Source organism: Lissotriton helveticus, chromosome 7, assembly GCF_964261635.1.
Source record: "Lissotriton helveticus chromosome 7, aLisHel1.1, whole genome shotgun sequence".
NCBI lineage: Eukaryota > Metazoa > Chordata > Amphibia > Caudata > Salamandridae > Lissotriton > Lissotriton helveticus.
In genome coordinates, this window is record NC_136068.1 from 1,157,783,584 (window position 1) to 1,157,798,318 (window position 14,735).

Here is a 14,735-nt window from a genome sequence, read left to right on the forward strand (position 1 = left end):
CACGTACACTCAATTGTATTTCGAAGAAAAGAAGAGCTCTGATATATTTTTAGAAGGTAGCATGGAATGCGGTCAGACTGAGGTTTGTAAACATTCAGTTACACTGTTGCATTCGCCCTCCCTATCTCTGAGCTGCAAACTATGTAAAACTAGGGCGCATTCGAAACATCAATCGAGCGCATGCGTGTTCGAGCTCCTGAGAGTAAATATGTCACAGAAGGGGCGGGGTTGAGACGCCACACCACGAATGCGCAAATCCATAGCAGTGACGTTGCAGTCAGGTGATCCAAGACGCCGCGGTGTTGTTTCCTGGTGATGGGAGCTAGCCGCTACCGTGGCAGGATCTAGTGCTGGCGGACGCAGGCAGATTACACGGCGGAGGGATACCTCTGGGCACAGAGGAGCTTGGTAAAGCGACTGAGTGATATGTGGATTCGGTGCAACAAGTACCCGGGGTAGCTAAAAGTAGAACCGGCGTATGTTTTCCAGTTTCTGTGAGGGAAGCATTTTCGGAGCCGATACTGTAACGAGGGGTCCTCAACATTAAATACATCGCCTCTTACAGAAGAAATAAAGGACAGATTTTTAAACAATCCTCAACAGCCTGCCTTAAACAACAGCAAAGGATTTGAGGTCTACGAAGTCTGGCTGCATTTGTGTATGCATTAAAATGTATGTTTTAACCCGTGAAAGAAGCTAGACCACATAACCCAGAAATCCATGAATTTTGAAGACTAATTCAGAAGTTTTGCTACTTTTTGTCCTGGAAACACTTGAACATTTTAAACACCAATCAGCTGTTTGAATACTTGTTATGCAGCGAATTGCTCGGATTTTTTTTATGACCTCGCAATTTTAAATGACATTTGTTTGCATTAACTCACGGATTTCACATGATATATTTAAAGGATTCTGATTTTATTGAACATTTTGAAATGTGTTTATTGTAGGAAAATATTGGGTATCAACACAGTTCCCGACCTTTTGTGATTTTTTTCTTCCGTGAGACATCCTTGTATTTAACTGGAATCCTTGGACAGGATAAACATTTTTGACTGTCGTTTTCTAAAAACCAAAACAAAGTGACACATAGCTGTAGGTTGGTTCCCTGCGCGACTAAGCACGGAGGCCGCGGTTGAATCCAGCCGTGCCGGCCCTGCCCCCCGGGACTGGCGATGGATCCGGGTCGAGGAGAGGAGAGTTCCGAGGTCCCCGGGGCCGCGGAGGTGCTCAAATGCTTTTCCTATAACCAGGACTGCACGTAAGTCACTTCTGTGGACATTTTGGGGTTACTCTGCGTTAAGGGGCGGCTGCTGCTTTCCTTTACGGTGGCTTAATAATGCAGATATCTGTGTGTCACGACTTTGAATCCTAGTCATCCACGAAGTGCACTTCATAGGTGTGGATTTTATATTAACTTCATTGTTTTGACGACATGTTAGTAATTCATTATCTTGCTGTTGTAAAATTTGATGAGGAATGCGAGAATCTTACAATAACACGTATAGTGGACAGTGGCCACGATCAAACAATAATCTGGGGAAAATAGTCATTTTGTAGCTTAAAGGAAGTTAAAAAAGTTCTTCTCTTTTCAATGCCCTAAAATAGTAGGCAAAAGTATAACTTCCCTTGTGACATACACACATTTTACACTTCAGGAAGTTGTAACGTTTTATTTCATTCTCCTCCCTGCATAATTTTGGACAGTTGTTTCACAATAAACATAAGACAGAAACAAAATGTCCAGGGTTTTCTAGTGGATTTTTATTGCGTGTTGTTTTAATCAAACATTATAAAACAAATATCTTCACAAAATTATACTGGTCAGTCATTGACAACCTGGTCCATGCCTCGAAAAGAAGCCCTTAGTATGTTTTTAAGCCACAATATTACTTGGTTCTATTTTTTTCTACGTTTGCTTTTTCCGTACACTGGAAACTCATTTGTTTCCCTAGGCGTTTGCACATTCTTTCTTTGTTCTGTCCTATTTTGGTTCATTTGACAGGCTGCCCCCTCTTTCCCCCTCCCCCGCCCTGAGCTCATTGAGCAGGACTGTCTCTTTCCTTGTGTTACATCACGTGAGCACGACTAGGGATGAAGCGATGCAACAGGAAGGAAATTACTTCATTCACTTTTGAGTGGCAGAAGCGTGCCAGGTGGCAAACCAGATATTTCTTTTGATATACATCAATGTTGTAATACACACGGAACATGTTCGAAATGAAAAGAACATTACATCTTCGACAGAGTTCAAGGCAAACTTTACAGTGCACAAAATATACAGCCCAGCATAAAAAACAAGAAGGCCCGGATGCAACAGCAATTGACCCTCTTGTAAACAATTTAACTGAATTTACAAGTAACCACTTATGTTGTGGAATGATTGTTCAGTTTGTCGTCCCAGGTAATATTTTATGCCCCAAAATAAAGTTTCCCCCTGGTGCTTAAAGAGGAGAATTTGCTCATACATGCACAGCCTCTGCCGCTAGTTCACCACATATGTCCTAAAAGGCCCCAGCCACAGATCTTCGGGTGGTATGAGGTATCTTTGCTAACCCTTCTTAGTGAATACCATCCTTCAAGAATTTGGAGTGCCCTTCCTCCTGAGATCAGATCCAACCTATCGACTGTTTCATTAAAAAAAGCATGTCAAATGGCTACTCCTGAATGACTTTCCTCAGCAATAGCCCCAATGCCATTCTCTATTTACTTCCACCTTCTGTTTGACAGTCTTTTTACCTGTGTTCAAAATGTGTTTGGTTGTCCTTTTTGATATACAGCTCTCCTGGAACTTTACAGCGCTTACTAGTTGGGCCGATACCTGTGGATCAGTGGCGGCTGGTGACATTCGAACATTCGAAAGTGGTGAGGCGTAAAACAATAGCGATAATGCAATGTTGCAAGCATAGCCAGCAAGCCCAAACCACCTACGTGGAATTTGGGGGAGTCCTCCCTCCCCACCCCCGGGAACATTTTAAAAAAAGAGTGGGCAAATGGTGCATTTTCAAGCAAATTTGAGAAAGAAAGAAGATTCGTAAAGCAATTGTAGTTAGAACATCATTAAGGCACAAAAGAATTCAAGTATGGCACATGTGACACAGGCTAATACTACTTTGCATATTATGGAGCTTCTGGTGGTCCTTTAATAAAAACACTTCCGTATGCCAAGAGCGTCCACTGTCCTATCGTAAGGCAGAATACAAAACCCATGTAATGGAGGGACCTATGGCATCCAGCCCTTGCAGGTGATACGATGGGGAGAAAATATTTACAAGGCTGCACTGTGAGCGGACAAGAATGGCCTGCTCACACTGTTTCCTTCAGAAAAGGTTTTAAAACCCTCCTCTTCAAGCAGTGGTGTAACAAAGGTGCCATGCATATTCTAACTTGTCAACTAAAAATAGTGGGGTGTGCGGGCGGGAGCATAAAAGAGGATGAGAGGAAGCGAGTCAGACAGAGGGGTAGGCAGAGAGACAGTAAGACAGAGAGCAGTGTGTGTGTGTGTGTCAATTAATCTATTGATATTTGTATCGTGTGACTTGTCAACTGAGAGGGTTTCCAGGTGTGTGATTGTATGCTCAGCCTTCTCGTGGTCCTGAGGGTATCATTTAAAGTTAATGATATGCACCAAATGTACTTCCAAACTGTATCAATTGTAAAGGCACAAAGAGACTTTTTAATTTTATCTTTCATGAGTGAACTTTTATACCTCGTGTGAGCAATCCGTACATCGTGGAGAAGGGGTGCCACCATCCCTGAAGGATAACATTACTTGGTGACCCCATTAGCCTGCTGTCTCAGCAGCAGGGCTGACATGTCTAAGCAAATCTAAGTCCACATTTGTAAAGCTCACAATCACCCGTAAGGGTCTCTAGGCGCTGGGGGGCCGTCGGGAAGATTAAGCGAGCTATTGCCCAGAGTCGCATGGTGCTGGGCTAATCTGCCGCCGGAGCCGGGGATCGAACCGTGGTCCCCAGATTCCAGTCTCAGTCGCCCTGGCCGCGGCGCCACACCTCTTACACATGTCTGTATACATACTGAATAAAACGGATATATCACAGTGCTTTTCACTTTATCACAACAAATAAATACTATGTAAAACAAAACAAACCAGTCAAACATTTCAGATGAAAATAACGTGGAGCAAAGTGATAGTGTAGTATGGAGAGAAATAGTGGCCCTATATATATGTTAGAAGGTGTGCACTTCACCCCCTCTGGCTTTTAGCTTAATTGTAGTGCGGTATAACTTGCAGTGTAGTGTTTGTCATTTCAGGAGCCTCAATAGAATGATTAGACCACTGCTGTATATCCTTCTGACAGGCCTGCCTATAGCAGGGTAGTTAGAGCCCTGGAATGGGTAGAGCACGTCCCTGATCCTGGGATGCTAACGGCCCGCCCACCAATAACACTCGGAATGGGATGTAGGAGCCCAACACTTACCAGAGTGCTGTGACACTGCAGCCTTTGTTAGGTGTTACAAAGCCAAGCCTTGTCTCCCGAGCTGCTTCCTCACCGCCTGCAGCAGTGCACCTCCGGCTGTCTCAACTCCGTGGACTCCATCATGGGTAACTCTCCTGCAGCCGGTCCCGCCAGCATGGTCCTCTGCTGAGTCCTGTCTTGGACAGAATCGTCTCTCTCTCTCTCTCTCTCTCTCTCTCTCTCTCTCTCTCTCTCTCTCTCTCTCTCTCTCGGTCAGCGCCCTAATGGACTCGCCGCCACTGCTGTGGATCACCTCTTCTTTTTTTGTTTTATGTTGCCTTCCCCGTGCTCCCCATGACTTTTTTTTATGTCTTAGGTACTTCTTATGTTCTATATTGTACTGTACTCATGCTAACGTACGTCTGTTGTACAGCACTCTGATAGCCCTTTGGGGCATGTATGCGCGTTATAAAACTTTTCAAATAAATCTATGTAGAGTGAGTGTCTTTAAGGAACTGTAGGAATGGCTCTGTGAGTTAAGCACCAGTAGTTAAGATCGGCATATAAAGCCTGCTGGTTGCAGTTTTTGACCGTAAGTGTGGTTCACTCAGCATTTCTTCATCCCAAGGTCGATATTTAGAGTGCCCTTTTTTTGGAATAATAAAAACTATAATTTACAGTGCTGTGAATCAGCACATTGGGGGTAACAAGTGGCGTACAAAACAAGTTACTGTGGCACTTCCAGTTTTGATTTTGCATTACAAATACAGACAGTATATACAACCATTCAAAGTGAAAACGGGGCCAGCTAATTCGCACACTTATGACGTAGGACAGCTTGAGAGCACTGCGTCAGTTAGTGAGGTCATTACTAATATTAGCATTGTTATTTAATTGTTGTTGATGGTCCCAAGGCAACAGCGTGAGCTAGGAAGTCACCGCAGCTGCGCCGCCCGATGCTGTAGGGTGGGCACCGGAAGGCTGAAGGAAGCTGATGCTGTCATACGTGCAGCTTGGGATATTGTCCTGACATGCCCTGCCTGACTCTGGAATGAAGCCCGCTCCTGTCACGCTGTGAAGCTGCCTGGCTCGAAGCCTTGCTCAGAAGCCGCATGGTCGAGGTGAGGCCGAGGTGTCAGTGTCAGGAGCTGCTCTACATACCAGTGTGAGTGCGACACAACATTCACTGGCATGGACCCAGCAGGGAAGAGTAAGGCCCCGGGGTGGGGGTGCCTTGGTCTTGAGGGCAGCTGGAGAGAGAGGAAATGACGCTGCTGCATTCACCACCAGTGGTCACCTCCTGAATGTGTCACAGGGAATGATGGAGAGCGGACAGTCCAGACATTACAAGACCCAAAGACCGTTCAGAAGAGGGCGGAGGCCTACTCAGAAATGTGCAGAAAAGGCGATGTGCAAAGTCGGTGACCTCAGTGGCGAACCAGTGAGTGGAGTTCCATTTCCTGTCTGCTGTACAGGGGCCGACTGGGGACGGTTTGAAGGCTGGGGCGTTAAGTGTGTCGGAATAAGGAAATAACTTGAGGCCATGTTGGCCTCTTCTGGCACATCAAATTGAATGTAATTGAGTGTATTATCTGCACTGTCCCCCCTAATCTGTACCCATCCAATGGAACGCAAGAGGTAAAGCTACGGCAGTACCACTGAAGAGAAGCCCCCAGGGGCGGCGGGTGACATTTGAAAGTGGTGGGCCGTAAACTAATTTGCATATCGCACCGCAGCGATCGAGCGAGCCCGAACCACCTTGCATCCATCCATACATCATTCATGCATCCAGCCATCTATCCACCCACCCACCCTGCATCCATACATCATTCATTCATGCATCCACCCATCCATCCATCATGCATCCACCCATCATGCATGCATCCTTCCATACATCATTCATACATCCACCCATCCATCCACCCACTCATCCCGCATCCATACATCATTCATGCACCCACCAATCCATCCATCCACCCATCCATCCATCATGCATCCACCCATCATGCATGCATCCATGCATGCATCCATCCATACATCATTCATGCATCCATCCATCCATCCATCATGCATCCACCAATCATGCATGCATCCATGCATCCATCCATACATCATTCATGCATCCACCCATCCATCCATCCACCCATCCTGCATCCATACATCATTCATTCATGCATCCACCCACCCATCCATCCTGCATCCATCATTCATGCATCCATCCACCCATCATGCATGCATCCATCCATGCACCCATCCACCCACCCATCCACCGAACAATCATTAATGCACCCACCCTGCATCCATCCATCATTCATGTATTTTTATGACCATATAAAAATAAATTATGGACTTTAACAAGCCTTTAGGATCGATGTTGAAGGATTTGCCAGTTTACATATTACATCACCCCTACCTTTTTATGCTGGAAACCTTCTACCGCCCATGTATTTGCCATCCTGTAAGCCCTAGGTATGTACTATACAAATTCACATACACCAACATGCATGCAATAATAAATGCATATATCATGCTATTCCGCCTCTACCGTTTGTTAACATTTTGAAATTTGATAACCTTAGTTCAAAGAGTACATTATATTTGTGGTGACAAAGTTGTTAACTCATTTTCTGGAAAATGTTCATAAAATGAAATCTGTTGAAGGCTGTTGTTGCAACTATCAAAATAGAAATTCTGAGAATTTTTACATTTCCAAAACCCCATGCCGTGAAATAAACGGGTGACCTGGAATAGACGCACACATTTCTGCAGCTGTTGCTTTAACACACTGAACTATCTCAAGTCATTTGTGCAAGCTAGTTTACTGGAACACCGAAAAACACACACTCTTACCTTGCTGCCGGTCCCGGTCCGCGCCACCTCTGGGCTCTGCCCCCCACACGTCACAGGCTCACAGCGCCCCTGGCCAATCCTGGCGCCAGGGGCACAGGTACCCTCTCGCCCGCAGCACGCACATTAGGGCTCCTGATGGGCATGCGCAACGCCGCCAAAACACAAGTGCGCATGCGTGGGCACGGGTAAAAATTCACCCTCCGTCCCCACGCATGCGTACTTGTGTTGCCGCCTGTACAATCATGTCAATGAATCAACATGACGCCCGCCCGGCGGTCTGACGTCATGTTGATTCATTGACATGATTGTCATGAGGGAGCTGCGGGCGGCGTCGGGCAGGGGGGGCTACGCCCCCACGCCCCAATGGACGAATCGCGCCTGTATGTTCCGCTTGTATGTTCCGCTTGTATGTTCATATTTCCTGGGGCTTCAAGCCCCAGGAAATATGAACATACAAGCACCAGACTCACACAGGATCTTGGACCTGGTTGAAAGAGGCAGGTTCAGAGCTGGAAATAAAAAACAGACTACAGATATGACACACTCGCATTACATATGTTGGCTATCAGACAATATATTAAAATACATTTCTAGGGTTGCAGATGGACCCTTGAGGGGATTGCACTGCCACATGTCAATCACGCAGACTGCATTTAATGACAAAATTAGTTCCCGAAAATTCTCTAAAACAGCCTTCTTTTCAGCCATGCAATAAATAAAACAAATCCCCTGTGTTGGTCTCTTGTTTCATTGTAATTAATCAGGGAATAGTATCTATGCATAGAAGGAGTTAGGCTTGTCTGATCAGCTGGCACCTGAGAAGAGCATCCTGGTGGTCTCCTTTGGTGAGGAATGCACTGCTGATGCAATAAACTACAGAAGGTGCCCTGTCTGGCTCGAAGGGACACTACATGGGCTGGGTAGAAAAACATAGAACCTGCCCACAAGTGAGCCCTTCAAACAAGCGGTGGGCAAAGGTGCGATCACAGCAGTATCCATATTTTCACAATGTGTTAACAAGAATACATTTTTTCAAGTACCGGCTCTCCTCGCGACGGTCCATTATTAGAACATTTCCGCCTGAACATCTGCCCCTCGGAGGAAGGGATGGGTTTAGTGTAAGCGTAAGTAAAACATGCAGGAAATTGTGCAAGCCTATTAATCCATGTCTAGCCGCATAATAATAAAAGTATGCACAGACCTACTTTAAGCCACACAGACAGGACATCATTGGAAAGCGAGCAGATAATTCTGCAGCCTCCATAACAAAAACAGGCCGACTGAAGTGGTTGCTTCGATGCACTGTAAAAATATACTAGCACGAATAAATGAGGGAGTGGAAAGAATGTGGGTGGAGGAAAGCATGACAAGGAAGCACTGAAAGAGGAAAGGGAGAAGAATGTGAAATGTTTCAATGATGGCAAGTGTGAGCAGTGGAAAGCTGTGCTTTTGAGATGCTGTGAAGAACAGGAGTTTGAGGCAGAGCATTCTGTGTACAGTCTAGAAGGAAAGAGTCCGTGTGTCTTATTCTCGTTTGTGATCAGACTGAGCGAAAACTCTCATTTGAAGGCAGAAAAGACCAGCACCTCTTTCTTTTTTTTAAGTTCAAAGAAGTTTTATTGGATAATGATGAGAAAAAATCCAGGTGTCAAAAACAAAATACATTAGAACATTAAGTTAAAGATTGTAAGCAAAATAAGCAATCATTCATATGTAGATATTATGAGAGGGTAAATCTGGGTACCAGACAAAAGAAAAGGAAAAGGTAAAGGGAAAGTATGTTAAGCAATAAACAAGAGAAGCATAAAAACATTGGAAAGGAATAAGAAAGTGATATAACGAAGAAAAAAGGGAATGTATCGAGCAATTAAGGAGGTTTGAGGACTTCCTGTTGTGAAGGTGGAGGGTGAAACGAGCATTTAGAACATGAATCCAAATAAAGCGTGACGGGTGTCCATAAGTCCATGCGTTTCGTAGCCATACATGCCGGAAAAACATAAGCAGTGTCAAGTCTGTGATTGTGGCAAACATTAAACCACCACGCCTTGAAGGAAACATTGGAGGAGTCTTTCCAATTGACCGTTATTTGTTGGAAGGCGGCGGCCAGTAATAAGTCGACAATCTGAGGCTTTAGATCACTGTTATCCCAGCAAGGGGAAAGGCTACCCATGAAAACATGTGTATGAGAAAAAGGGATACAAGTGTGGAAAATCAAATTAATTAGAGCCCAGACCTGTAACCAAAAACTACGGACATGAGTGCACAAAAATAACATGTGAATTATAGTAGCTTGTGGCGATGAACAAGACCAACATGTGGCAGGGGTGTTAGGAAAGCATTTGTGGAGATCATGAGGTGTGAGGAGAAGTCTGTTGTAAATAAAAAACAAAGTCTGTGTGAGGGTTGCTGCTCTCGAGGATTTGCGAATCTTAGTCCAAATTTTGTCCCAAAAGGAAATTGGCCAGGATACAGACAAATCATGCTCCCAGCACTCCTCCACTTTGGATTTAGGTCTGGGAGATTCGCCTGTGTGGAGGTGCTTGTAGATAGCAGCAGCCTTTGGTGTAGTGCGTAAAAAGGAGTGAAGTGAGGAAGGGAGAGTGGATGGAGCAGGGGGAGGGGGAAGCTGAGAGAAACAGTTATATTTCGCTAGGATTGTATCCTTAAGCACTTGATAGTTGCGAGCAAAGGAAGTAGGTAAGTTATAACGGGAACGAAGAATATCAAAAGATAAGAAAGAGGAGTGAGAAAAGAGTTGGGAAATCCACCGCAGGCCCCTGTTATGCCATGTTTTCCAAAAGAAGGGTCTGTTACGAATGAGTAAGGAGGTGTTATGCCAAATGGGGGAGGAAAGAAAGTCCGCAATGGTTGAGGGGGGAGAATGAGAAGAAGACAGGAGCAATTTAGCAGTAAATTTGTGAATAGGAGTAGAGATGGAAACCGGCTTACGAGAAAAGGAGAGATATTCAGCAAAGGAAAAGGGGGAAGAAGAAGACGTTCAAATTTAGTCCATAGAGGACAGGGGGCGCTGGGGTCCTGTAGCCAAAAGGAGGCTTCTCGCAGTTGGAATGCTTTGTGGTAAGCAGGAAAGTCGGGAAAGTTAACCCCACCCTCTGATTTAGGACGAATCAGACGGATTAGAGACATTCGGGGTTTCTTTTTATTCCAAAGAAAGGACGTTAGAGTAGAGTTAATCTTTTTGAAAAATTTGGAGGGGATGGGGACTGGAATATTGGAGAGAGTATATAGGACAATGGAAGACATCATCATTTTAATGGTATCAAGGCGACCCCACCAGGATAAATAAAGAGGGTGCCACTTGGATGTGAGATCCGCCAATTTTTGGATGCATTTGGACATACAAAGGGAAATAGTATCTGGGATGGTGGGGGTGATATGCAGGCCAAGGTATTTAATAGTAGAGGCCTTCCATGTAAAGTTAGAGGCGGCAAAATCAGGTTGGAATGTAAATTTATTTAAAGGAAGGATCTCGCATTTATCGTTGTTAAGTTTATAGCCCGATATTTGAGAGTAGGCATGGACCTCAGTGAGGAAGGCGGGAATTGAGACAGTAGGATTGGAGACAAAAAGAAGGATGTCGTCTGCGTATGCGGCTAATTTTATGTGGGAATCTGATAATTGGAAACCTTGGATGAGGGGGTTTTGACGGAGTTTGGAAAGGAAAGGTTCTAAGGCCAAATTAAAAAGAAAAGGAGACAAGGGGCATCCTTGACGAACGCCTCTTTGCAAATCAAAAAAGGGGGATATTTGACCAGCACCTCTTTCTTATACTGCATTAAGTTAGAACTCACAAACGGGCACCAGGCCTCGAGACATTCTAAAAGAACTACACTCTCTATGTATAGAAAAAGAATATTCTCCAGGCCTCTGGAGACGGGCGTGATCTATCTATTATGGATTTACCTTAATTGATACATAATCCACCATCTGTTACACTATTAAAGATTTCAACAAAAAAAAAAGTTGTCCTGGAGGAGACTTGTCGTTGACCTACTGCTGAATAAGGTTAAGTAGGCCGATACCAGAGCTTGAAATGCAAACTATGAACTAGCTACAGTCCTTTCATTGATTAGGGCAAGCACACTAGTAACCTGACCAGGCAAAGAGTGCTAACTTCAGCCAGGAGTTCAAGCTTTTAAGAGCATAGATTTGGTGCAGTAAGAAACTTTAAATGCAGTGTTTATTCACAGCATTTTTAAACTAGGAATGGTCACAGAGCAGTGGAACAGGAGTCTGAAAGGTGTTCAGAAGGCATCAAATTAATGCTCTCAGTAATCTCGGATCATTGCCTGTCCATACCATCAGTCTGGCTTATAGGTGGCCTTGGATGGGTTGTATAGCTACCTGCGGGGCTTGCAGCTAGATGCTGACAAAATCAACATTAACAAATCGCCCCTCATGATGCTGGTTGCAGACACCATTGGGTGACTAGTTGTGGTAAGCGAAAATGTTTGTAGAGGATAAAAGGGGTAAGGCATGCTAGGACTGAGGCGAGGGTGTTGCCGTTAGAAAGGAAAGATGAGAATGGGAGTTGGAAACTCTTTCAAAGTATTAGTTACCAAGGCAATGTCTACGTTTCAAGCTTTGAACAAAAAAAGGACTAATTTACCAAAATCAAAGAACCACATAGTTACATTTCAGGATATCAGCAAATGTGCAGACAGCAAGACTTGGAGAGGAGGGGACTTGCTCCCTCCTGCACCCTCAGCACTATTTTAGTCTTATAAGGAAAAGTAATGCGGGTGGCTATTTTAATAGTAAATTATTTTAATTTAGGAAAATAAATCTCCTAGCAAGCAAAGTGGATACAGTGTGGTCAGGGATTGGCAATAGGGCCCAACTCACTGTCATATTGATGTACTCCCCACATACCAGACGGCTTCTTTAAAATCTCTTTCCCAGAATTCAAGTTTGAAAGCAGGAGATGGCCTCTTGCTTGGTGATTTTTATTCAGTAAAGAGTGGGTGGGCTGGGCATGTTGCGAGTGTCTTATACCAGACATTGGAAGGGGTTCCCCCTCAGTTTAAGGCCAAACTAAACTAAACTGGGTTTGGTAGCTGCTGGAAGGTGTTCACACTTGGGATATAATTTATATCGCACATACTACCACACTGACTACATATTGTAAATGAACACATTAGTCTTTTGAGTAAAAGGGTTGCTATTGGTAATATCTCTTTTACTTACCATATTAAAGTAAAGATTTTTCACCAACCACTTCCATTGGTAGTGGCTGAAATGATAAAGACATAAGTGTAAACCTTTGATATGGGATGCCAATAAATCTACAGGCCAGTGCATGTAATTTCAGTCTCATGTAGGCTAAATATAATAAATAAACTGGAATGTGAGAGGTTGAAAAGGGAGTTTTCTGGAGGACACGGCCTGGTAAGATGGCTGCTTGGATATTGCTCGCTGTAGCTATGCAGAGGTCTCCATAGAATCCATATTTTCTTAGGAGAAAGTAGTCCGAGGTAAATGAAACAAAACGAGGAATGAAAGGCATACACAGGAGCGCAGTACCTCAGCTGTTATGAGGTTGATATTTTGACTGTATGCTAGAGATTCCTGCTTGCTGTTTTGGGCAACACGTATGGTGGCAGAAAGCGGGCAGCACCTGGGCCAAAGATTGTGATTTCAGAGTCCTGGCCCTGAGGATTTTACTTGCGGATCCAGCGGTCAGCAAGCTGCCCAGAGGTGGGAGGTTAGCAGAGTGCGCCCTGAGAGCGGAGGGTCTCCCAAGCGTGGGACACATGGCTCTGACCAGTTGGCAGAGGGACTCCAAGCAACTACAGTGGAGTAGCTAGAAGAAAGATAAGCCATCACCCTAGCACAGTCTGCATCCGCCACGGCCTAGCAAATATGATTTGGGTTGAAGCGTTACAATTGGTTCCAACAATCAAGTTACACCAAGTGACTGGTAATTAGAGCGCTGTCGCCAAAGTCATCGAGGGCATACCTCCCTATACATAATTTCAATGGTAGACTAAGCAGCGCAGTGGCTCCCACCTGAAAGTGTTCTAACCCTGCCACAAGTGAATGAATACATTTTTATTGATTTGATTAATTAAATATCATTAGAGTAAATACTAGCAATACAAAATAACAATTTCCAAAACAATAAAATCAAGTTTCAGTAAAACAAAATCATTATTTAAAAGTGCAATAATAAAACTTCTTGTCTTTTGGTTACTAGCGGTCATCTTTTATGTGACTTTGAAACAGAGTGAGGCAATGCTGAGTTCAATGTATTATTTACAATAGTTAGAAAAGTTTCCAAAAAGTGCAAGTTCTGTTGTGCCACAAGTGTTAGAATGTCAGAGGCGACAAGAGACCACGTTTCTGCACTGGCCATAGATCGCAATAGGAACATACAAAGTGCACCATCAAGTCATGCAGGCCTAAGTCAGCAGTATAAGCTGTCCAAGGGCAGGCCCTCAAACAATGTATGTGAAACTGAGTGGAAAATGGGCCAATATATATGACTTCATGCTAGATAATTCCCCCCTAATAACCGTCACAGGAGGGGACAGGTGGAATGGAGGGAGACAGAACCGACAAAGACAAAGCTCCTTGTTTGGAAAGAGCTATTTAACTCATGATTTAGCTCTACTGATCAAAACAATCTAGTCATCTCTCCCTTATAGTCCCTAGGATGAAAGCACATAGTCGATGAAATGAGAAAAAAGATTAAAGTCCAAAAGAACTGAAATCAAATTTTCATGCAGACCCCGTATTTTTCCCCTATCCTGACCTATGACTTCATTCTCTTTGTGCAGTGGACAGCAAATATCTTCAAACCTCTCTCACTCACAGGGGACAAGAGGTAATGTGGTGTTGCTGGATACACATGTGAATGGGAAAGAGAAGGCCCAGTTTACACTTAGGTTTACTGATCCTTAGGACAGGTCTCATTTTTATCTATCTAAGCTATCTAATTAATCTAATCTAATCTTATCTATCTATCCAACTATCTATCTATCTTATCTATTTATCCAACATTCTTACATTAGCCTAGGGGCTTTGAGTCCCCAAGCTTCATGTCACTACAGTGCGACAGACTGGCCCAAACTAGTTTGGTCTACATTTTTTCTATTAAACTGATACATAGGATATAGCACGTTCATCATTATCATTTAAAAAATGCAATATTTATTTAATATTTCTACAAAGTACAGATGTGCATAAGTGGAATAGTCTGATCTAGGTTCAGAAAAGTGCAAGAGTGTTAAATTTAGACGCCGACCGGCCAATAGATTAGTTCCTTGATATGTCCAGAAAGTGAATCTGTAGTCGAAGGAGGTAGACAAATATACTCTTAATAAAGTGTACTTAAGCTGATAGTTTACAACCCCTTCATCATTATCATTTCAATAATACATTAGATCCTCAGTATGGCTAAAAAGTGCAGATATGATAAGTGAAAATATCCAATATACTTTT

The 14,735-nt window shown here is 43.8% G+C and overlaps 1 protein-coding gene across 2 annotated transcripts in view; it reads left to right on the forward strand.

Moving 5' to 3' along the window:
• Positions 1-264: 264 nt before the first annotated feature.
• WIPI1 (WD repeat domain, phosphoinositide interacting 1) overlaps positions 265-14,735 on the forward strand; it is a 412,373-nt gene continuing 397,902 nt past the window's right edge. The window contains exon 1 of one of the 2 annotated variants that reach the window (XR_013598783.1): positions 265-1,261. Coding sequence is in view for 1 of the 2 variants with exons in the window: in XM_078654292.1 (XP_078510418.1) it covers positions 1,176-1,261 (86 nt within the window). In the remaining variant the exon portion in view is untranslated. The remainder of the gene's footprint in view (positions 1,262-14,735) is intronic. The other variant, XM_078654292.1, reaches the window with a different exon arrangement.